We start from the raw sequence: 23642 nt of genomic DNA on the forward strand, positions 1-23642 counted from the left end.
GCCCCTCCAGAAAAAGATAAAGCCAATAATGTCTCCTATACGCGGCATACAGCAGATAGGTAAGTTCCCTTTCAGGCACCTGCACACCAGATGCAGTCAGCTGCTCTCCGCACACCCCGCACGCCTGCCAGCTGGACCTTTCACACCATCATGCCCAGCTCTTTCCTGGTCCAAGTCCACACCAAACAGTTCCTGGCCCCCAAGTACATCTCTCTGTACCAGTCCCATATAGCTGGAGATGTAATTTAGACCTCAAGTATGTAAAATGCACGTGCACTTAAACGGTTCTCACCTAACTGCTCACCTGCTATAGCTAGTTTGCCTCTCTCAGACAAGACCCCAAGAGTTGGGAATGGAGAACACTTAGTAGCCAAGATGTCCCTGAGCAAGGCCATTATGTCTACTAATGCTATTACTTATTGACTGTACTGTAGCCAGAAAGGTGAACAGACACTAGCTGCATTAAATAACAAAAACCCACAAGGACTCGAGACCCATGGTCAGACACGGCTCGCCTTACCGACAGAATCAGCTGCGCTTAAGGGTACTTACTACCCGAATCAAGGCAAGGAGCGTTTGACATGCACCTGTCTCCGAGGGTGCAGTTGCAATTCGCCTGCTTAATTAATCTACTTGTAGTGAATTAGCAACAACATTCAACTTTCTCCCCACTGATGTAGCCATCCCCAGGCACCAAACCTACTCCACGGGAAGATAGGTCTGTCTCACTGACTTTCAGTGGATGGATTACTTAGACTTGGGCCTCCAACCACACTGAAGAGAATCAGGTGCTCCACTCTCACCGTCAGGGACAGCAATTCTCCTTTTGACATCCCAGCCTAATTGACAGGAAATCTTACAAAGCCTCAGCATCATTCTTACTTCACCCAGAGTCGGGAAATAAAAGGCACTTCAGGTGTAACAAGGAGGAAAGGGACCCGAATGAGTTGATTATACAAGAGCAAATGTAATGAAATGCGTCTTACCTGAAAGCCCCCCAGGGGCTAGACAATTAGTTCCCCCTGTTTCAGTGGAGGAAGGCACAGAGTCTGGACAATCTGCTGCAGCAGGGGGAAAGAGTGAGAAATAGAGAGATATTAGTTCCTTAACACGCTGTAAACAAGGTCAAGAGCAGAAGACACATTCCACAGGGTTTAACAGGAAACTATTACTAATTGTCTGCCCAGTTCATGGTGATACTTCCACCCTAACTCATCACCCTTGTGTAGGCTCCACACTACCACTTAATCATCAGTCAGGGCATGCAAAAATTATATACTGGCTGGAATCTTTTTGTCCCAGTCACTGGGTAATTAGCTGAAGTCTGCCATTCTTGTGCAACTGATTGAACTCCAGAAAGCTGAAACACCGTCTTACACCTTGACCATAGCACAGAACTATATTAGCAAAGTAGAAGTACTAAACCGGAAAATATAAAAACACTTTCTGTCACCGACGGGCTAATGAGGGCTTTGCTCTCTTGCTTACATTTTTGGAGGCCCATTTTTTTTTTTTGGCCAATTTCAATTACTCAAACACTGAGCCTGCCATTCATGGGAATTTACTTTGCTTTCCATTGTCTTACGTGTACATCAGTGGACTCTAACTGGCTGACTGGACTGAATTCCCTCCATCCACCACTGCAGGGAATTTTTACAAGGAAAAATAAGAAAAAAATAAAGTGTCTCATTAACCATTCCTCTGACCAGATCACAACTTTTTGGTTCAGAGAGGGACAAAGTCTGAAACACTGAAACTATCTTCCCCCTCTACATAACTGTAGCATGAGTTCCACGCTGATCAACCTAGTATTGCTTGTAAACTTGCACTTTTGTTAATCTTCTGTCAAGGGAAATGTAAACATAGAAACATCGGGGTCTCGGTGCATTTAAAAAGTCAGGCGAGCACTCTCCGCGTACACCCAACGCACAGGTTCCTGGCATGCTGACAAGACGACCCTTCTTGTCACCGAATTTGGACATTCCAAATTGTATCTTTTCAGCTATGGTTTTCTCTCAGAGCCAGCCAGGGCCACCGCTACTAGGGTTGAGTTTTCTGTTACAAGATGTTTCCCCCCCTCAGCCAAGCGCTCGCTTCTGAAAACTAGTGAAAAAACATGTGTATGTGTAATCTCATTTTATCAGAGTCAAGTATAACCCATAACAGGAATATACAGTTTAACAGGATACACTTAATCAAACTGAAAACAATAGGGGCGACAGGAAATAGACTTACTTGTGAAATACTGTATACTATACACTTTCTAAATGCCCTGTAGGGTTTTCTACGTTCCAGGAAAAGTTGCTTCTTTTTTTTTAACCCCTTTCTACTTTCCAATCTAAAATAGAAGATTATCTTGTCCCTTTCCCTTAAGATTGCTTCAAATGAATTTGCTAACTGCTTTCCCTCTGCCCGTGCTTTCCTGAACTGCAGGTTGGATTGTGCTACAGAGCAATGCCCCCTGTTGAGCTCTGATCTGCCCCTACTTGCATATCATGCTCCTGCATGGAAGTCAGCGTAAGCCTTGTGCCATACATCAAAGGACATAATTTGCCCCTTGCATGTCATCTTGCTCTAGGGTCAAATATAACCAGGTCCTCTGTTAGTACACCAGACATTTTTAAGTAACTTAGGTTCTCTCTCTCAAGACAGCCAGAAACAGTTATAGCAATATGTCAACTTCTTGTGACTTAAAAAGACATACCCTTAACCATAAGACCACTCTGGAGTTAGAGTAATCTTATTACAAGGCAAACTCAAATACAAATACCATCTCTGTGTTTCTCCAGACCCCCGCCCCAAAAGCCTGGACCTTCCTGACTGTGGCTCTGCATCAGGATATCATGGTGCAACCCAGTATACTTTCATTTGGTCGCTCTCTGGACTTCAATTCCTTCCCAATATCCAACATTAAGTTTCCTTTACTGTTTCATTACACACACAAAAAGAAACCTGACCAAGAACAGCACATTTCAGAACTGGGAGAAGTGCAATGCCCAGGTACAGCCTATGTAACTGGTGTGATCCACCTACGTTCTTTACGTTAAACTTGGCTAATTTAGCCATGCATTTCCCTTTATCCCTGCCCTCTGGCTGGTATGGAGTATTTTGGCATCTTTTCCTAAGACTGGATCCCTCTAAGACTTGAGAGGTTCATCCAGAGTGACTAGATGTGTATCCCTTCATGCCTCAAGTCAGTTATCACCCAAAAGGAGCCATTTCAAGGCAAAGTGAAACTGCAAAGATAAGGAGCCCAGCCCAGTGAGGTGCTGAATGTTTTCTGCAAGTTGCTAAACTTTCAACCCCCGTTCAAATGTGCAACCCTTGAGGACACGCAGCATGCTGCTACACTGAGTTAGGTTTTCTGCATCCTGATGACAAACAGGGGATATTTAAATCTACCTGGGAAACAGAACCCAGCGGACTAGCCACCCGCCCAGGCTAGCTCCTCCGCCACATCCTCAGTCACTCAGGGCTTGGAGTTTGAACCCAGAGGCCAGCTGCTCCTAGGGTTACTTTCTACTTATCCCTGGAAGGAACTGGGGTCAAAGCACCTCCACTTGCTCTTGTTAGACCTCCACCTCCTCTGGCCATGGGTGGCAGTGACTGCCTCCAGAGGAGACAAGTCCAGCCGGACCCAGCCAGTACAGACTGATGCTAACCAGGCTGATGCAAAACCAGTGTGCAGCCACCTGGAAATAAGGAAACCAGAAGTCCAGCAGAACCCCTTGGAAGCTAAACCACAGGCTCAGCCACGTTCAAGAAGTCAGAGACCTACACGGGAACACAAGCATCCTTCTGGCCCTGCACAGTCAGAAACGGGAGCCACTGAAAAGGAGGCAGGATTGCCCAGGCCATTTACACCATCACACAGAAAGAGCTCGTCGATATGGAACAGCAAGACACACGTGGCAAACATCAATCCTCTGGATCATGGTGTACGCGCAGGAGATCTATGCGACCATCACACCAAGGCCTTCATCTAGGCAAGAGTATGGCGAAGTGGAGTCTGCCCTAGACCTACCATCCCCTCCTTGGGCCACAGAGTCCCAAAAGGTCAGACCAAGTCCAGACACTCAGTGCCTGGATGGCTGTTGCTGCTGCCAGAGACCAACAGATTAGAGCTGCTGCTGACTGCCTAGCGCTTCAGTGTGGGCACATTTCTGCCAGGGTGATGTCCCTCAACCTTTCTCCAGCCAAGGAGTACCCTCAAGGCAGCGGGGTTAGGGTTTTGAGGAGCCCTATACTTGCCTTACTCTGGAGGATGCAACACTGTGGTATTTTATAGGAGCCCCACCACATTGCCACCAGACCCTCCAGTTGGATGCAATTTATGGTCATACCCAGGACAGAACGATGGACTTACTAGTTAAACGGCCCCTCTACTTCTGACTTCATTGTACTGACCCCCACCCACCCCAGACTCTGTGAAGGTTCATATCCACAAGGAGTTGGGGTCATATTATATCAAGAGCACAATTCCCTTGGAGCCCACATCCGCAGTCCTTCCAGAGGTGATGACTATCACTGACATTAATGAGAACAATAAGAGCAGCAGGTTCAAGCTCTTGAATAAGGATGGAACAGCCCTTTGCTTTTACCAAAGCTGTAAAGTCACCACAAAATATACTTCAGTTACGTCCGAATTTTGGGGAGTCTACTCTCAGCTTTGCCAATGATTTGTTGCGTGTCCCTGTCCAAGGAAACGCTGCTAAATCTCACTTCACCCATCCTGAAAGCTGTTGTAACTACAGTTATTTATTGGCTTTCATTCCCATTTATAAAGGCTGTGGGCTTCATCCTTCAAGCCTTGCTCACGCACCAACGCCACTTACTCCAACTCGAGTTCTTCATCAGCTCTTGCATGACTTAACCATAAAGGCTGATATGTTCCTGTTAATAATACCACTGCATTTCATGTCAACATCCTGTGTGAGGTTCCTAGTAGAGACACCAGCCTCTGTAGATAATATTGCTGAACTGACCAAGCGGTTTTCATCATCATGGTAGAAAGGCTCCTCCACTCACTCAGCCTGCTGGATCATCTGCCACAATCTCTTCCCAAAGATGTGCAACAAAAAAGCAAGTGGAAGAACAGGAAGGGCAGGACTGTGTTTAAAATCTGCCCAATTTGAACCCCATTCCACTGAAAGCTAATATTTTTTTCACCCAAGTAGCCTCTAACCAAATAATGGTTGGCATAATGCTTTGAAACCTAGAAAAACGCGAGAAAGCACGCTCCCAGCCTGGTTCTGTCTGCAGCAAGAGATAGCAACGCTCCCGACGCACAGTGCTTCGTGTGCATGTGCTCTTGCTCTCCACAACAGCCTTGATTAAGGAGACCAAAAATAAAACCTGCCAGAGGTTGTGAAACCACCTGCAATGGCAAACTTATAGATGTCTTTTGTCCCTGTCACTGCCCCATGCACTTCTCTATTCTGAATCCAACTGCCAAATGGATTTTAAAAAAAGCACAAAAAAAACTTTTTTGGTGAGTAACCAGTTGTTTTTGTGTTTCCGATTGGCAGCATTAATCACTTCCTATTGGCCGATATGAAGAACTTTTCCTTTCGAAACAGCACATTCATTTCTGCGGCTTTTCTGTTTACACACATTTTGCTACCTTATGTCAACACTTGCTAATGAATAAATATATCACTCCACTAACTGAAAATGAGGTCCTGGCAAAGGCAGATTGGATGTTTAAACCCTAATAGATTTATCCTAACATCTTTACAGGAAGCTCAAGGCAATCATTAACTCTTCTCTCCTACAGCTTTATGTTAGCAGCTCTCCTCCTCAACTGTCCACGGATCAGTTTGTGTCTTCCCCCAGGGTCATCATTTGGTTAAAAAAAAGCCCTAAGCGTTTGAACGTCCTAAGGAAGCATCGCTCTCTTGATTGTTACAGGCTCTGTCTCAGTGATAATGTTCTTCCTCTAACAATAAAATCCTGTCCTACTCAATGGACCTTTGACTATATTAAGAAACAGTTCCTTAATCAGAACAGCTAGTGAATGCAAGTAACACTTGTTAGGGATGTAAAGCACAACACTGATATCTCCTCATTAAATAATGAACGTTTATCTAGTGTTTTTTTTTTAAATACTACGGCAAAATATTACATGCAACCCATTCATTAGTTCAACAGCTGTGCCTGTTTCCACATGGCACAGGGAAACCTGTGTGTTATGAGAAGAGCTTACAATGGGGAAAGAAATGGACCTTGTTATAAGATCCAGGCCTGGAAGTTCCTACGAACTTAATTTAATCGGAGTTAGTTTTCTAGAGCAAACTTTTTTTGTTTTTTAAGAACTGACCGAGGGAAACGGTGATGTGAAAAGACAAACTTCATCCCCTGGGGGCTGAGAACTGCTTGGACTCCAGCAGGCAGCCAATCCCAAGAAACCAAACAGCAACAATTTTAGAAAAACAGACCTGCCTGAACTGGGTCTTTAGAAAGAGACCTGGTTTTGACTCTCCTTTATAGCAGGCTGCCTTGCGTGACTTTAAGACTCAATCGCAAAGACAATCGTGCTGCAATCAATACTTTAGGTCCATTAATCTTCAGAGAGATATGAAGCGTCTCGGTGGAGTCCTGCCCTTCCCTGACTTCATCCACATTTCCGATTTCCACTAAACCTCTCTCTCCTTCCACAATGCCAGTCCTATTTATCTAACACAGGGTGAGCTTGCCTGCCAACCAGAAGTTTATGCAGACAACCGCAACAGAGCTTGGTGCCAGCCTCAAATGGGCTTCTGCCCTGGCAGTCTGCCATTCAATTACAAGCAACAGGCATGCAGAGCTGTGTTAAAAAACTTTTGATATTCCCTTCCATTTATAAAAAAAAAAAAAAAAATCTCATAATGCTGAATGCTGAAGGATTTCAAACATCGAGAAGATCTGCACAAACCACACGTGTCAAAACTGCTCTGTGCCCTTTTTCATCAAAAATTTAAAATTTCCTACGCTCCTCTGCTAATCTTAAATTCATCATCACTCGGAATAGGGTTGAGAACGAGCCTAACACTTTTTTCCCTGTGCCACATAACGTTACCAGCGACACTGGGAAGACTGCCTGAGGTGTTCGCTAGGCAAAGTGGGCAAGACCTCCACATTGACATCACTTTCTGTTCAGATCCATCCCAAAATGTTCAGGTCCCGTGTTGGGAAAAGCCAGCAGTTGCAATCACCGTCCCTACAATGCATCAGCAGTGTAACAAAGGCAAGAAACATTTCCCCCGAGAAAGAGTTGTTTTCCCTTTTTATCTGAAGACAGTAGCCTCTGTTTAAAGGTCTACTTACCAGTTGGTTTGAGAAAATCCATTGGATATCTGGAGTAGGGCGGAGGGGGAGACTCTGGAATTAGAAAAGGACAGAGAAAATAAAGGCAGAGCCATGAGAAAAAAAAGATAGGAACTTATGATAACAGTGGCATTCTTTTAGCAAAACTGTTTGTCTTAGCTCTGGGGGTTGGAGGCAGGGCAGCTAAGCGGCGATTGCCTTGATATTTAGCTGTCAGATAAACAAAAGGGGCCGCCTGGCGCCAGTCTCCCTGCTATCTGCTACTCTGGCTGTCTGATCAGGGCCTCCTTGGCTCAGCTAAAACACTCCAGCTCTGGAAATCACCAACTGATCCCGACTGCCAGATAATCCTTCCTAGCTGCATACACATTTAACATTTCACAGAAAAGGGAAAAAAAAAAAAAAAGGAAAGGCTGGGGGGAAGGGGGGGGGAAGTGGAAGGAGGAAAATAATAATCAAGGGCTGCCCTTCAGCAATTCCCCACTAGTCAGAAGGGGCCGATTTCTGCTACAGCAGCTAAGCAAAGTTTGCAAGTAATTGCCATGTTTTCCGAAGGAGGAGGGAGCCGGGCCGGGCCGGGGGCTCCACGCTGCCCTGAACAGCGGCACCAAAACTACTGCCGGGGGGGCCTCGCTCTTATGCCACTGGCCGGGCAAAGGCACCGCAACTTTGCTTGCTGGGGCTTATTGGAGAGACAAAGCTGAGCCTGGAGGAGGCGGCAGCATGGCTGCGGCTCTCAAATGTTTTCTTGTTGGGGGGCGGGGACCCACGGGCCCCCGGCGCCTGCACATCCCCGGCCGGGCACTCCTGTATGGACGGAGGAGCAGGGGGGCCTGTCCCGGGTCCTTCCGCCAAGCCCCCAAGTTCAAGTCCCCTGAATACTTCTCCCAGCCGCCCCCCCCCCCCCGCGGCTCAGCTCCTCTTTCCTTCCCGAAATGTTCTGCTCGTGCAGCCATGCACCCACCCCCATGCACACTCACAAGTGTCCAGCCAGTCCATATGGACACGTGTGTGTGTGTGTGTGTGTGCACGCGCGCTCAGTCCATACGGACCATATGTCTGTGTGTAGTCCATGGACTAGATATGCCTTTGTGCAGTCCATACAGACCCCATGCGTGTGCAGCCTGTGTGTGTGCAGTCCGGACAGACATGTGTGCAGTCCATACAGCCCACACGTGTAGTCCATATACACAGCGGTGTGTGCAGCCCATAGACCACACACGCGTCTCGCGTGCGCGCACACGCGTGTGCCCCCCTCCCCCCCCACCCCCGTTTTCCGTACCTAGTTCGCAGAGCCTGCTAAGGTGATGGGGATTGCAGCAGACCAGCTCTGGATGAGTTTTTCCATAAGATTCACAGCAACATAACCTCTTGACTTCCGAGCAATGCCTGAGATCGGGCCACCTGAATATTTTACATAGCAGCAAAGGGAGGGAGTACCAATGCTGACCCAGTCTGGAGTCCACCTTGCCGGGCAGCAGGAGGCAGGAGGTCCGGGTGCCCCCTCGGGACTCCACGGCTTGCAAAAGCCCCTCCAGCTGTTTCTCCTTCAGCCTCTTGAGCACGGCGTGGGTCAGCGCCTTCAGCTCCGCCTCGGAGCCCAGCGCCGCCTTGCCGAGCTTGCCCGCCTTGGCCATGCAGCAGCCCCGGCCGCCGCCGGCCCCATGCGCCCGGCTGTCCGCGGCGGCGTCGCCCGCCTCGTCCTCCCCGCCGGGAGCGCGGCTCCTCCAGAGTCGCCGGACGAGCACCGAGCGTTTGGTCCTGAACATGCGGGACGAGGAGCGGGGTGCCCGGCTACAAAACGAGCATGTCGTCCGCAAGTCATGAAGGATCCGGGCTCCGCGTCCAGGCAGCGAGCGCCGGCAGCCCGCGAGCCCCAGCGCGGTGCCACATGCGCCAGGCTCGCTCCGCGGGGCCCCCGCTAGCCGGCGGGACGCGGCGCGGGGCTCCCGCGGGGCTCCGCGCCCGGCATCGAGCCGCGCCCGGATCAGATCAGCACCGACCCCCAAACAAGGGCCCCCCGCCCCCCGCACAGACCTTCCTCGCGGGAAAAAGAAGAGGACCAAAAAAACAGAAAAGTCGCGGTATCCTCCGGATTAAAACATCCACCGATTCCAGCCCAGGGGAAGTTTGGGGGGGAAGGAGAAATTAAATCTGCACGACGTGGGGAGGGGGGAGGGGGTTGGCGGTTTCAAGCTCAGTTCAAGTCATCGTAAAAAAACTGAAATGTGTCAAAAAGGTACAAAAGAATCACCCCCTCGCCTCCAGAAGCAACAAATCACATCCGAGGGTGGGAGCGCCCCCCGTCTCGTGTCCGCTCCCCTCGCCGGAGCCGTGCGGGGTCCGGGCGGGCGGATTTGTCCCCAAACTCTCCTCCCACCGCGCCCGGGCGGAGACGGGAAGGGGGCGCGGAGCAGGCGGCGGCCGGTGCGAGGTGCCCGGAGGATCCTCTCGCTACCGACGGTCCCCAGCCCCGAGGGCTCGGCTCCGGCTCAGCCCTGCGCGCTGCCTGCGGCTGCCTCCTCCCCGCATCGGCTCCCGACACGCAGCGAAGAGGCGGGGGGAAGAAGCAGCTCCTCCGGCTCGGCTCGGCTCGGCTCTTCTTCCTGGCTTCTCCCTCTCTCCCCGCCGCTGCCTCCTTCCTTCCCGGGGAGCAGAGCCTGTCCCCCGCCAGCAACGGCTCGGCTCGGCTCAGCTCCCCGTGCCCATGCCCCGGTGCCCGGCGGCCGCCCCGCCGCTCCTCCGTGCCGCCGCCGCCGCCGCCGCCTCCCCCGGCTTCGCCTCGGCGCTCGCAGTGCGCAGTGGCGCTGCCCAGCCCCGGCCCCAATCACGTGGGCGTCTAGACACCCTGTCGCTTTAAAAAAAAAAAAAAAAAAAAGTGATTGTGTTGCGCAAACAAGAGATCGGGTTGCTAAAATCTATTTTTTTTTATTCCTGAAGTCGAGACAGAGAGCGGAGCAGGGCAGGGATCCGAGCCCGCAGGCTCTTCCCCCAGCCCCGCAGAAGAAAGGGAGGCGACATGGTGCAGCCGGGGCGCCCCGAGGCAAGGCTGAGCCCCGGGGGGCGGCACGAGAGCTCCGCAGCCGGGCTTGGCGGAGCCCAAGGGCGAGCTCGGCTGCAGGCGGGTGCCGGAGCCAGGGCAGGTGGGGGCCAGGAAACGCCCTGACGTGGGAGCCCCAGAGCTTGCAGGCTCGTGGCTCGCCTGGGTCCTCCGTGCCTGGAGGAGCAGCCAGGCCTGGGAGTGTTAAGAAATACGATTTGCCATAGTGGATTGCAAATATAGACATGTGCATGCACACGCACATGCACATACATATACAAAATATGCATACATGTGTATGTGTGTATATATGTATGTACATGTGTGGGGATATATAGGCATGTGCATGTATATCTGTGTGTATATATGCATATACAAAAAAATATGCATGGATGTGTGTATATATGTATATACATGTCTAGCTATAGACGTGCATGTATGCGTGTATATATACATATGTGTGTGCATATATGTATATGTGTGTGTGTCTACATATGCATGTATGATGTACGCATTTCTCTCAGGACAGGCTGTTTTGTGCATTCAAAGAGATTATGGAATGCAAGAAATAATAATCATACCTTACGCTCATCCTGCATTGTAAAGTATTTTGCAATCATGGATATTATCCCCCCCCTTTTTTTTTAACAGATAAGGAAGGTGATGCACCGATATTAATAGAGCACTGTAATCCTTTTATTGGCACTCTGTAGCACTCAGCGTCAAAGCGTCTCGGGTGTTAATTATTTAAGCCTGTCACCACTCCTGTCAGGTCCTCTTGTGCCCATTTTGAAGAAAGGTAAATCAAGTCAGGTCAGGGAAATTGTATATAGTGGTGTCTCGATGTGTAAAAGAGCTGGGAAGCCAGTGCTGAGCTCCTAGCGCTGTGTTTTAAGCCCAAGGGTCCCCGTCTTGCTGACATTAACACAGGTGACTAGTCTCCTAGAATGAATGGGCTAGTCCTATAAATAAGTATTGTGAGGGTCAGAGCCAAGAGCAACTATTAAATTGCCTAAGGTCACACAGTAGGTCAGCGGCAGAGTTGGAAATAGAACCCGAGACTCCTAAATCATACGTTCTAAAATCTGGCTGCAATAAACAAATCTAATTCCAAAATAATTGCTATGAAATAAACAGGACAACACCCAGCAAACACAGACAGCACAAAAGTTATTTTTCTATAAAGTTCCAGACCGTGTATACTGGAAATGCTTTATGCTTCTGGGATTGACTTCCCCAGATGCTTTGCATGCAGAAAGGACTATAGGTTCAAATGTGGACCCCCAATCCTGTAAAGACACACAGGTGCAAAGAGACTACTCACAAGCATCTAGTCCTCTGTTGGCGCAGCTACACGTGCACTTTAATGCGCAGTAGACTATTTTACTGTGTATTAAAGCATCACATGAAAAAAATGACATTACACTAATGCGCAGTAAAAGTCTACTAGTAGTAAAAGTCTTTTTTAATAATCATTTAAAATTTTAAAAATGCAAATGCGCTACTGTGCACTAGCACAGCCTAATGCTCATTAATTTAGTACCTCACACTGGAGGTATTAAATTTGCTGCGCATTAGAAAAGGCGCATCAATCCATGTGTAGGCGTGCCCTGTATTAATGCAAGATCAAGGCCTAAACTTGATAAGCCTGGCCTTCTGGGCAGCCCAGTTCAATTACCATTAAAATATGCCAGCCAAGGCACAAAATCTTTGCCTTCATGATCACCAACAATGAAAAGCCATATATTTTACTTGCTCATTTTTAAAAAAAATCTATTTTCTCAGGGGATGTGCGTGAAGAATTTTGCCAGGCAAATTATGGGGGGGGGGGGGGGGGGCAGGTCTGAATAAAGGAGCACACATCTGAAATCTGACTCCCCAAATTAGGTGGTAAATCAAAATGCAGGTATAAAGGTAAACTGTATTATATTTAGTCCATCATAATTTTCACTTCCTGAAAAGCTGCAGCCCTGAGTAGAATGCATCGTAGCAATCTACCCTTGACGTAACAAAGGTTTAGGTGTCTATACAGAACAAGCAGGGTGTCGCCACAATTAGGTTTGTGTTTCTGTTTAAATGCTTTGGAGGCTTATAAAATGGACAACTATTTATATTTCTTCTTCTCAACATTGATTTCACAAACCTTGGATGGGTCCTTATTTTTTCCATCTGTTTCCTCATTTTTTCTTAGGAATGTACAGAATCTCCAAGACTTTTTTCATTCTGATGCACACGATAACTAAGATCATGAAAGAGCTCCTTTCCCTTGCTTCATCTGGCACAAAGAAACAGATTAGACCAGGACACACCTATTACCACGTGCAGCATATTATTTAAATAAAAAAACCCAAACAGGTTTCTATATTGTTATACATGAGATTCATTTAAATATTGTGAGTTGTGCTGTTTGTTGTGGACATGAAATTAAAAAAAATCTTTGCAGTTAACACTATCTGTTATGGCAAATCACTTTGTCAGTGGCTTCAGCTCTTTTGCACTTAAATTCCTCCCCTCCCATCTGTAAAATGGGGATAATATGTAATACTTTGTCCTCTATAAAGTACTTTGAGTTCTGCAGACGCAAATGTGATACTCTCCAGGTATGTAGTCCCAGGGAAAACATCTGATTCACCCTGTGAAGTTTAATTAAATGTCTAGGGAAGAAATTTAATTCGATGAGCAATGTTAAACGTTGGAAACATACATACTGCATTTGTATTTACTATCTGAAAACCAGGCTTTTCTCAAAAGTTGGGCCCTTCCTGACGAATTGCACTCTACTGATTTTGAAACCTAGGTATGTGCCTATAGCAATAGGTACTCGTAAGAAATGAAAGGGGCAAAAATCTATGTTATCTTTTTCTGGAACATTTACTAAAAAAAAGCTAATGAAAGCCAAGGTAGATGTTAATGTTGACAGTGTCCCTGTCAGGGGTGTAGGTAGGTGCAAGCCAGACGTTCTTACAGCTGCTGGGGTCAGTCTAGAAACAGGAACACTGATACCGAAATCTGGGGAGATTAACATTCAAATCATGGGAGCATAGTATTTTATTTTTAAAGACAGAAATTAGATCCTGCTCAGGATGGGGGTGGTTCTATCAGGTGCTGTTAGTTTGTGGTGGAACTCCAGGAAATGTGTCCTGTGGACTTTAAATGGGTCTTTTTTGTGCGGCTGAAGGGTTTGGCCTTTGAAAAAGACCTTCCTCAACAGTGTAAATTGGAGGTGACTTTTTGTCTGCTTCCCCACCTCTATTTTTTAGAAAGGGAAAAAACCCTGTATGTGCACATGTACTAAATGTATTAACACAAATATGTACATATATACATTATCATATGTAAGTAATATCAATCCAATCTAAATGGTATGCCATCTTTTTCAGACGCCATTCATATGGGGGAGTTCTGGAGGCCCTTCTGTAACCTAGTTGTCTTTGAAGAGTTAAAGGTGAGCAATAAAGTGAAGTTAATTTGCATTGCAATTCAGCATTTGACAGACAGTTGGAGCCAGGACACTGTTAACTTAATTGTTTTACTAACAGCACCAGGGTGTGAGACACAGTAAAGGCACATACACAAAAGATAAAATGAAGCTTGGAAAAAAACCTTTTTCCTGGCATTATTACCAAGAAAAATGAGCCCTTTCACTTCTGTGCTAGGGTCGAAAACATACATTCTGATTGGGGAACTGTTTTTTCTGGAATATTTTTATGATAACAGTTAAAAATCATTAGTGGAAGGAAGGAAGGAAAAATGATGGAAATCTCATTTACTACCACTCCTGCAGATTAGTAACAATTAAGGTTAAAACCACAGGGTTGGAAGAGATGTCAAGAATCATGCAGTCCAAACTCCTGGATTAATCCCCCTCCGGCCTGTGTCCTTGCTTTTGATTTTCAGAGCTTGCAAGCAGGGTTCAGAGTGAGCACGGATGGGCTAGATGGCCATCTTGGCACATCTCTGCTTACCCCCCCAGTTTCTGCAGCTCCCCTTTTAAGCCCGTATGGCTGCAAAGAAAACCTGCTGACTGTGACAGGATGTGACCAAGAGGTCTGGCTGAGTCTTCAAGAGACAGGCAAACAATAGGTAAGAGAGGAATGTGATTCTGCCCTCATTCATCCTCCATGTACATTAAATACGGAGGCTAAATATGACAACTTGGATGTTGATGCAAGACTTCATCATCTGAGCACACAGACCCAGGGAATATACTTGCCCAGGGTCATGGAGCATCACAAAAAGGATGGCTTATTAGGTCACTTTATCTGTGAAGCCAGGTCTATAGAGGTCCTTGGAATCGATGAACACAGCCCAGAATGGATGGAGTAAAAAATCATTCTGCAGAGAACAAAACAGTGGAAGAGTGCAGGATGGGGATAACCACCCAGGAAGTTGTCCAGGCCTAGAGTAGCTATAGCTTCACACAAGATCATGCAGCGCACACTAGTATTTTATCTGGCCTAGTTACTATTACCCTAGCTGACAGCACTTCTCTTCTGAGACTTTTCCACAGCCTAATACACCACTGGAAAAGTGTTTCCTGATATGTTTCCAGGCTAAATTTTCCTTTCCTTAATTTCACATTACTGCTTGTCATTCTACCCTAGGGCTCTCCTGCCCTGAACCAACAAAGCACTTAAGCAAATATTTTAAGCATGTCCTTTGCTGTACAGGGACCTCAGAGGTTCTCTGTGCACAGTCTTGCACTTCCTTAACTCTATTGGTTTAGATACAGATTTAAAGCATTGCAGTCTCCTGCTGTGAACCAAGTCATACGACTAGAAAGGCTTTATACCAGTATAGTTTATTTCCATTAATTTCTGTCTTAAACTTATAGGGACTGGCTGTCTCATCTTATACCTTTGTAGTGGTATAACCAGGTATTAATAGGCTATGACGTGAAAACTATGCCTAGACCAGCCCTTAGTGAGTCACCAGGGAGACACTGCTCCAAGGGGGAGGAAGAGGAGGCCAAGGTGGGGCTGCAGCCGTGATGGTGGAACAGGAGAGCCTGGTGAATGTGGCTGGATCGATTTCCACCACACTCTTTTATTCCTGACTGTATCCCTGCTTACCATGTCCAGTACAACTTTGCTGTAGAGCCTTTCATGAAGACAAGGGTATTCCAAAGTGTGCTGTAACATTAAAGCGGAAACAATGGGGGAGACAGATCTCACCACTTGTAAGGAACGGGGGAGCAGGTGTGGTGATATCGCAGTAAGGACAGATAAATGGATGGACAGAGATCAGTCGTGGAAGCTCTCCCTTCCTTGAGGTTGGCTGGAATGAAGCTTTAGAGGAAAATTTGCTTCCAGACAGGTAGTCAGTGATGCAGAGATACACGGAGGAATGGTTTTAGGTGACAAAACTGAAGCCTTTTGCATCTTGAGTGGCAAGAATGAACACAGAGAGGGCGTGCTGTTTCTGTTATCACAGGAACCTCTGCATCTGTGGCCCCAGAAAGCCTTCCTCTCACTTGTGTCACTTAGCTGCCTGCAGTACCATGGGTGGGTTGTGCAGCATATGAAGCCATATTTTGCTTCGGAAGAGCTAACTCATCTTCCATTGAATTTGGTCTACAGAGTTTGTTTGGAGTGCTCAGAGAAAAGGGATTTAAGGTAGGATGAGAAGAGGTGACACAGGGTAGATAAGGGCTTCAGCAGAAGTGGAATTAAAGAGTGGTTCAAACAGTGTCACAGGAGGTAGAGTTAGGCAGATCAAGCAATGCAGGAGATAAGGAAGAAGGAGTATTCAAGGTAATGGACCAGGAGGGGGGCAGAAGTTGGAGGCAAATGGGAAGTCTGATTCAAAACAATCTACACCCCTGTTACTGACACACAAATTATTTTAGAATAATGACATTAGGAACCCCTTTCTGTTTAAACATCAACTTTTCTGAAATCCATAAGTTTATGCAATTTTTTTCAAATTCATCTTGCTGGGAACCTTTGACCCTAGCTGACTTCCTGTCCTTGGGACAGGGGGCTGGACTTGATGATCTTCCGAGGTCCCTTCCAGCCCTTATGTCTATGAAATCTATGAAAAAGTAAAAGAAAATTAGTGTGATCATGTGTGCTGGTCCAATAAATGTACTGTAACTGACAAAAGCTGGGTGATCTAGCCCAAAGGTGGGTGCATTTCCAGATGTGCATTTCTCTAGTTTGTAAAGCTCTTTGGGATCTGCTAGTATGGAAGATAACAAGTGTAAAAGGTTTTCTCTTCATGTAAAAGCTTGTGTATTACTCTGGCTTCTCGATGCAGTACAGGTGGCGTGCTATAAAACACTGTTGAGGATTGCTACAGCTACAAACATTTTCCATCTTTCAAACATCTTAGTTGTCCCAAGAACATGTGTGTTCAGGATGTTATTAGTGTACAAGCTCTCAACATGAGCGAATTCTCTTTATGTAAACAGAAAGCAAAGAAATTTTGTTAGGTCTTTTAAAGCTATGTATGAAAAACAGAACACATTTTCAGAATGTATTTTTCTGCTGTGCAAATGAGAACCATCTTTAAATGATTACACTTGCCAAGGGCTTCGTCCATCGTGCTTTCAAACAAGTTATAGTATTTTGCAGTACTTAGAGCCAGATCCAGACTTTGGCCTCAGTGCATAGCTAAAAAATTCCTGACCACTAGAGCTAAGTACAGATGGTCAAAAAGACCCAGATTGAATTGATTCAGTCTTTGCAGGTTAGTCTAAGCTGCAAAGATTGAACCAATAAGCAAATGAACAGACATTTACTTTTGATTCAGGCAATGCAGCCACATGCCTGCAGTGGCTCAAGCCAGAAGCTGAGGGGCGCTACAGCATGGCTCTGTGGTATGAGCCAGCATAGGCTGTGTTCACTTCCTCTTCCTGCTGCCCCTTAGGTCCCTGGGATTTGCAGTCCAGAATCACAACCACAGAACTCTGCAGGTTGCTCATCACTTTTTCCTGCTTTCAGGTGCCTCTGAGATTTATAGTCCACAGTCATAGCCAGCACTAAGTAAGCAGGGCAGCTCCGTACTCAAGGGAAGGGAATTTTATGCCTCCTCTCTTGCCCCGGACCCCAACTGGGGTTTACCGGGGGGGGGGGGGCAGTGAGCAGGCCAGTGAGCCAGCCCTCACTGCTCCAGCTAAGGAGCAGAGGGGCAAGGCCAGTCCTGCTCTCTGAAACAGACAGCCCAGCCCAACCCAGGGCTGCAAAATGCTGGGATGCCGGTGGACTGTGATTTAACTTGAACTAGGAAGGGGTCTGGGACAGAAGTTTGACCTAAATCAGTTAAGTCTGATACTACATTCAACCAGGTTTATCTTAAACCAGTTTCAGTCATTTTGAAACTGGTTTATGTGCACTGAACTTCTATCCTGTTACAGGTTTACACCAGTTTCTGATCACTTAAACCAGTTTATATGTAACTTCTGTCCCTAGCCTAGGTGAATGCCATGGTGTCCCAGAATCCCATCTTTCGGCACCTGAAACGTCTTGAATTCCGACTTAGAGGCCAAGGGACCTCGTTTTTTTTACAGCTCCCCAACCTGTCTGAGGCCCACAATGCACTTTCATCCTGCTCGTATTATTCCTACAATACTTATGCTTGCAACTTATGCTAGTAGTACTGTGGAGGCTGGTACAATGTACTCCAGGAACAGTCAGAATATGCATCCAGCTTGACTGCTGTCTCCTAGAAACTAGAACCCACAGCGTGAGGCATCACACTGCAACACCTATCCCCAAAGGGACAGGCAAAGGGTGGAGTGATAACCATAGAAGTACAGTGCTTCAGTCATAACCATATCTAGCTAATCTCTGGATTTTGGCATGGGACTTGGGCTTTAGGAGGATTTCTCAGGTGCAGAATCTGTGGTTTTGAAATGGCAGCGCTGCTGTGGGTGCCATGGCTGCTGGCACCACAAACAGGAAACTGATGTGGGATGGGGTGAGAGCTGGAGCTAAGCCCAGCTGCTTAGAAAGAAAAGAGTGGCTGAGGTCCATGATGGTCTAGAGCAACTTGGAGGTGGAGATTTAAATTTCCTTATTAAAAAAATTAAGTTTTGGCAGAGAGAAACGGTTGGAGAGTGGATGGGAGAATGTCATGCAGACAAAAGGAAAATCTCAGGCTTCTCAGTTTCCTATTGCTGGCAGGTAGGGTTATAACTTTGGAGTTCCTTCCTTTTAACATGATAGGTCATAACCCTAACATTATTTACATGTCTTTTTTGTATTTATTACACTGACATATCCAGATGCATTATGGAGCAGGTTTCTCTTCCTCTGAAACATAAGGCATAAATCACTGTTGGTGGTAACAAAAACAGAACAGTCGGATCCTGGTCCTTTCCCAGACCTAACACCTATTGACTTTGACTGGATTTCTGTCTGAGGAAGCATTCGGAGATCAAACTCCAAGTGGACGGTTATTCTGTCCCAAGAAGCTCATCTCTACGTTACCGCGGGCTGTCCAACAGAACCACTTCTAGCTTCCAACAGAGGACTTAACATGTAGCTCAGGTTCACAGATTCATAGATGTTAGGGGCTGCAAGGGACCTCAATTCATTTAGGCTGAAATCTGAAATGTTAGCAATGAAGCCAAGAGCACATGCCAGTATTTTAACAAATTTAATGCAAATATTTAGAAATGTAAATATATAGTTGTCCAAGTAATCCCTTTCTAAAAACTACAACGTTTTGGATCTCTTGTCCTGAGGTCAATTACACATTGCTTTTAATGTAAAAACCGAACCAACTGGACGTAGGTCTGTGTTGATTCTGTACGTACCCTTCAAGTATCATTAAGGTGCTTGTCACGTCTAGTTTCTGAACACTGTTTGGCCTCCTTTACTGTTTATTTATGCAGAAACAGACCTGGTCGACACTAGAAACAGTTTGAGACAGACCTAGATAAGCTTTGTAGATGCCACCATTTTAGGTGACTTGCCCTAATGGGCTCATGCCAATAGATGAAGTTAGGCGCCTAAGATCCCTGTGGCGTCGAGGGGGAGAATGAGGCACCTCCCAAAAGCACCTAGGCACTGATCGGGGGTGCCGACAGCTAGCCAAAGAGACAGGTCAGCATGTTGCTCCTGCCCTGCTCAGGAGTTTAGGCACTTGATTCGAGGCTGCACATTAAGTCAGCACCCAGAGTGCTTAGTCCTCGCCTAAGAAAAGGCGCCTAAGGTGAGGGAAGTTATAGGCAGGGACTAAACCCAGGACTCCTGCCTCCCCACCCACCTGCCCCATATCAGCTATGTACTGCTACAGTCAGTCTCTCTCTTGCTTACTGTCCGTCTGGTCCCATGACACCTGTATTTTTAGCTGCCCAGCTTCAAAAGCAGGGGGAAAAGATGCCTCTGTTCAGACTATCTATAAAACTATATAACATGGTATAGGTTGCTCCTGGGATGTGGGCAATGTGGATTAGCATCTTCTCAAGGCGAGGAGGGCCAACTCAGTTCTGTCATTACTAAGTTATTGTACAAAAGGTGGCTCCTGTCACTGTTCTCGAGTGAGAGTGATGGGGGCTGCTGGAACAGCTTCTATTAGCCCCCACGAACCAAACAAGCAGTAAAGGCAGACTGTCTACTGAAGGCTTTTTTGTCAAATATATTACACCCCTAATACAAGTAAACGTCTTTATTATACCAGCAAATATTTCTTTATCACCAGCAATTTTTCAGTCAAGAGTGCATGTTGCTCTAAAAAAGATATGCTCAACATATGTCCAAAGAATTCATTCAGGAAATTATGGCCTGTGTTATACAGGAGATTATGTAGACTAATTATAATGATCCCTTCTGGCTTTATAAAAATGCATGACTTTTATTTAAAGAGATAACGGCAAATCCATGGTGGCCTAAATACAGTGCGTGTGTTCATTTGTTTTGTGGGGGGGAGTTGTGTAAGTTTTCAGAAATACTAAGCCCAACAGAAGTGCTTCCAGGTAGCTTAATTCCAGTGAGAAATAGCCTGTTTGGATTTAAACATTCCTTGCGCTATTTGAGTGGCAGAAATTATGAGCCGCCCTATATGTGAAACCAAATATTAACTCATTCTGAGCCTGATGCTCCATACCTGCAGCACTGAAAACACGCCCTTTGATTAAACTTGAAGTCAACTGGAGTTTTAGGTGGGTCTGAAATGCAGGACTGCAACCAGACTGTCTCGCTGTTTTCCTTAGTCAAGTTGGAGAAACTAAACAAAATGCACAAGTAATGAAAAGTATATTAAAGGTCAGATTTTCAAAAGCACTTAGTGTTGGCCTAGCCTGCCTATTCAGTACATCACAAGAGGAGCCATGCAGTCTGATATGAATGATTAATACACATAGGATCTAATCTTGCTGTCTTTACTTATGAGAAAATTGAAATATTTCCTGAGTATGGACTACAGAATCAGGTCCATAATATCTCAATTAATATTTATTTTTACTAGGGACATGATCTGAGCTCCAAAGCAGCCCTAGACTCCAAATGATGTCACAAGCATATTTCTCCTGTTCTTTTCCCCCTTGCTACTTGTGTTCTTGCTGGCATAATGCAATAGCACACATTTTGTTTAAATGCATCCTAGTAACATCTAGTATCTAGAGAAGCAAAGAAATTCAAAGAACAGGTTGCAGGAGAAATACACTGTAAGAGTAAGCACTGCATCTAATTTCAGAAAAAAAAAGATCTTACAAATAAACTCTATCATGCATAACACAATTTCAAAAATCTAATAGGAAGTTGTCACTGAGAGACTAGTGATGGGAGAAGTCAAAGGTGAACTGCAAAGCTCTTTGCAAGCACACCATCCCAGGGCCACTTTAGAAGAATTTAAGAGAGTTTATAGCCATTGTTTAAAAATGTAATTAACACCATATTTAAGGAAAAAGTGAGACAATTACCACCTCCTAAAGGTTTGAAGAAATCTGAGCTGCAGCCCTCCTGCCAGACTGAGTAATATCACACACAACACCATACACAGAAGTTTGAAAGAACCAGTCCATTCAAAACCCCAACCCACCGCTACTGTCATTACTGCTAAGTATTATTATTAATGCTATTACTCCCTCTCTTTATGGTGATGTGCTAGGAAGCCTGCAGCTCAGATTTCCCAAGGCCACTGGGCTCAGGTCTGCAAAGCGCTTACAGCCTTGTGCGAGGAGTGGGGTGTCTTTGTCTCCAAAGGGGGTCAATGGCACTTGGGGCGTTTCAGCAACCCCCACCTAGTATTCCACACCTCTCAGGGTCATGGTCAGGGAGAGGATTTTGCTGGGAGGCAACACAACTTGCATCCTGAAACCAGCAATCATAGATCATTTTTTCCTTCGGGAGACTTCAAACCAAATTTTTAACTATTAACCGTGTTTACCTTTTTACCCACTGGAACCCATGAGAAAGGCTAAGGCTACTAAAGGTCTGACAGCACTTTGAAAATTAAGTTAATATAACAATTGCATCTTTTAAATGGGACACAACTGATTTGCAAATTCCCAGAGGTATGTGGCTGCATGAAAATATGCAAATTCAAATGTATGCCAAATTTAAGTAAGCAATTACACAAATAGGACAGCTAGTTGGCATGTATATGCGGGCAGTTTATCACTTGTGCTTGCAGATACATAATTTTTCACATGCCATTACAATAATTGAACCACACATTACATACCAAAGTGAATATATACGTAGGACATCAAGATCCCAGCTTCTCAGACCAATGTATTGGAAGGGGGAAGGAGCAACATATCTACCTTGCCTTCTGACTGTCTTCAGACTAAAACAGCTAACTACTCCCATGTTGTTTGAATTAGCCCTCAACTCTAAGGGCACTGTGTCATTTCTCAATCCCTCCCAGACTAAAAAGTGTTGTTTTGCAAAACAAAGAGGATGAGGATGAAAGTATATATGTGATGAATATATGGAGGCATATGTTACTTGTACATCTCATTTATGGGTTCAAATGGAATGAAGTGCAAATCCTAGGTAACTGTAAGCACAAATAGCCAAATGAAATTGGAAGTGGTCATACCAAATAGCTATCCCGTTTGGGGGACTTTGCACGTACACAGGTGCTCTACCCATGCATATAGCTATGTATAGCACACATCATTTGGAGGGGGCATTAGTTTTGTGTACCTTACATTTTTCTCACCTGTGGGTCCCAAAGGCTCATCAAGTTTCTTGCAGATTGTAACAGGTTTGTCTATTTAAAAGATGACACGCCACAAAATAAAAAAGGATAAACTCTACCAAGTTGGTTAAAAGTAAAGTAATGGGACTTTCAAACCAATGTTTGTAGTTGTTTTTTGATTAACACCCTTGCTACACGTTACATGTTATACAATTAACTGGTTAATCACACAATAAAGTCACACAATAAATTTAGGCCAGAGTGCAAAGTCATTATCACACAATCAAAATGACTGTCCAGCTCTAGAAAGAGCCAACCAGCTACAGTTAGTACTTGAAAATGTGTAACCATGCTATAGCTGGTTTCTATACAACTTTAATTTGAATGTGTGGCAGGGCCATTAGTGGCACCTTTGAATAGGATGCCTATTTTGGAGTCTTGGATGCTGGTAAAGACACCAGCGTTTTCTATGTATCAGGACTATTTTAAATGCTCGCACTGCAGTCACAACTCTGCTGACAACATCCCCCAAAGATGTAACCTTGTTTATGGCAGCAGAGTGTGGATAAACATCAGAGTGAGTGGCATGGTCACTTTGGAGCATCTTTCAGTTGTACAAATGTGAACTATTCCGTCAGATAAAATTGCAACATGTGGAGCACATTTTGCAGCCACTCCGGCACCACTCCACACAACATCTGACACCTGTCAGTCCAACTGCAGCTTGAACTGGGTACGTACATGAAAGAAGCAGGTGTTTGGGGAAGAAAAATTCATTTCTAGCCACTCTCTTGTTGCAAAGAAGCAAGCAGCACTCTCCTAGTAATTATTTGCTCACAGAGTGGGCATTTACACAAGGCTTTCTGGATGGCTTGTTAACAGAGCATTTTGCTTCCACAGTATTTTTTTTTTCACTATAGATTTGCTGGAGCAGAAAAGCCAGCACTTCGGTGTATATCCTCAAAATGTGGAAGTTCAGATCCGGTCTCCTGGTTTGGGTCCACCTGATTTGGGTCCACCTAGCAGACATAGACATCAATTTAAAAATTAGGTTCTGAATACGAACTTCCCAAAAGTTCAACAAAGAGTTGAATTTGGTGTTGTAGTTCAGGTGCATGGTCTAGGACAAAGTAAATCAAATACAGATCCTTTCTAAAGTTGGACAGTGTTTAGGTTGTGGTGCCATTTGGGGCATGGTTTTAAT

The 23642-nt window shown here is 45.6% G+C and overlaps 2 protein-coding genes across 3 annotated transcripts in view; one reads left to right on the forward strand and one right to left on the reverse strand.

The window, feature by feature from the left end:
- The window catches only part of SMAD7 (SMAD family member 7), a 39661-nt gene extending 29579 nt beyond the window's left edge, over positions 1-10082 (reverse strand). Inside the window, exons 1-3 of one of the 2 annotated variants that reach the window (XM_090037769.1) lie at positions 8588-10082; positions 7306-7359; positions 987-1058 (exon numbers count right to left, since the gene is read on the reverse strand). In XM_090037769.1, coding sequence (XP_089893895.1) covers positions 987-1058; positions 7306-7359; positions 8588-9074 — 613 coding nt within the window. In that variant the 5' untranslated portion in view covers positions 9075-10082. Of the gene's footprint in view, positions 1-986; positions 1062-7305; positions 7360-8587 lie in introns of both variants that reach the window. The other variant, XM_090037768.1, reaches the window with a different exon arrangement.
- LOC149867998 (uncharacterized) lies at positions 9532-12884 on the forward strand. Its single transcript, XM_090037770.1, has 2 exons — positions 9532-10448; positions 12537-12884. The coding sequence occupies exons 1-2, from the start codon at positions 9532-9534 to the stop codon at positions 12586-12588; spliced, it is 969 nt and encodes a 322-aa protein (XP_089893896.1). The 3' UTR covers positions 12589-12884.
- Positions 12885-23642: the final 10758 nt, after the last annotated feature.

This window comes from Crocodylus siamensis, chromosome 3 (assembly GCF_052110815.1).
Source record: "Crocodylus siamensis isolate JL-2025a chromosome 3, ASM5211081v1, whole genome shotgun sequence".
NCBI classification, from domain to species: Eukaryota; Metazoa; Chordata; order Crocodylia; family Crocodylidae; genus Crocodylus; species Crocodylus siamensis.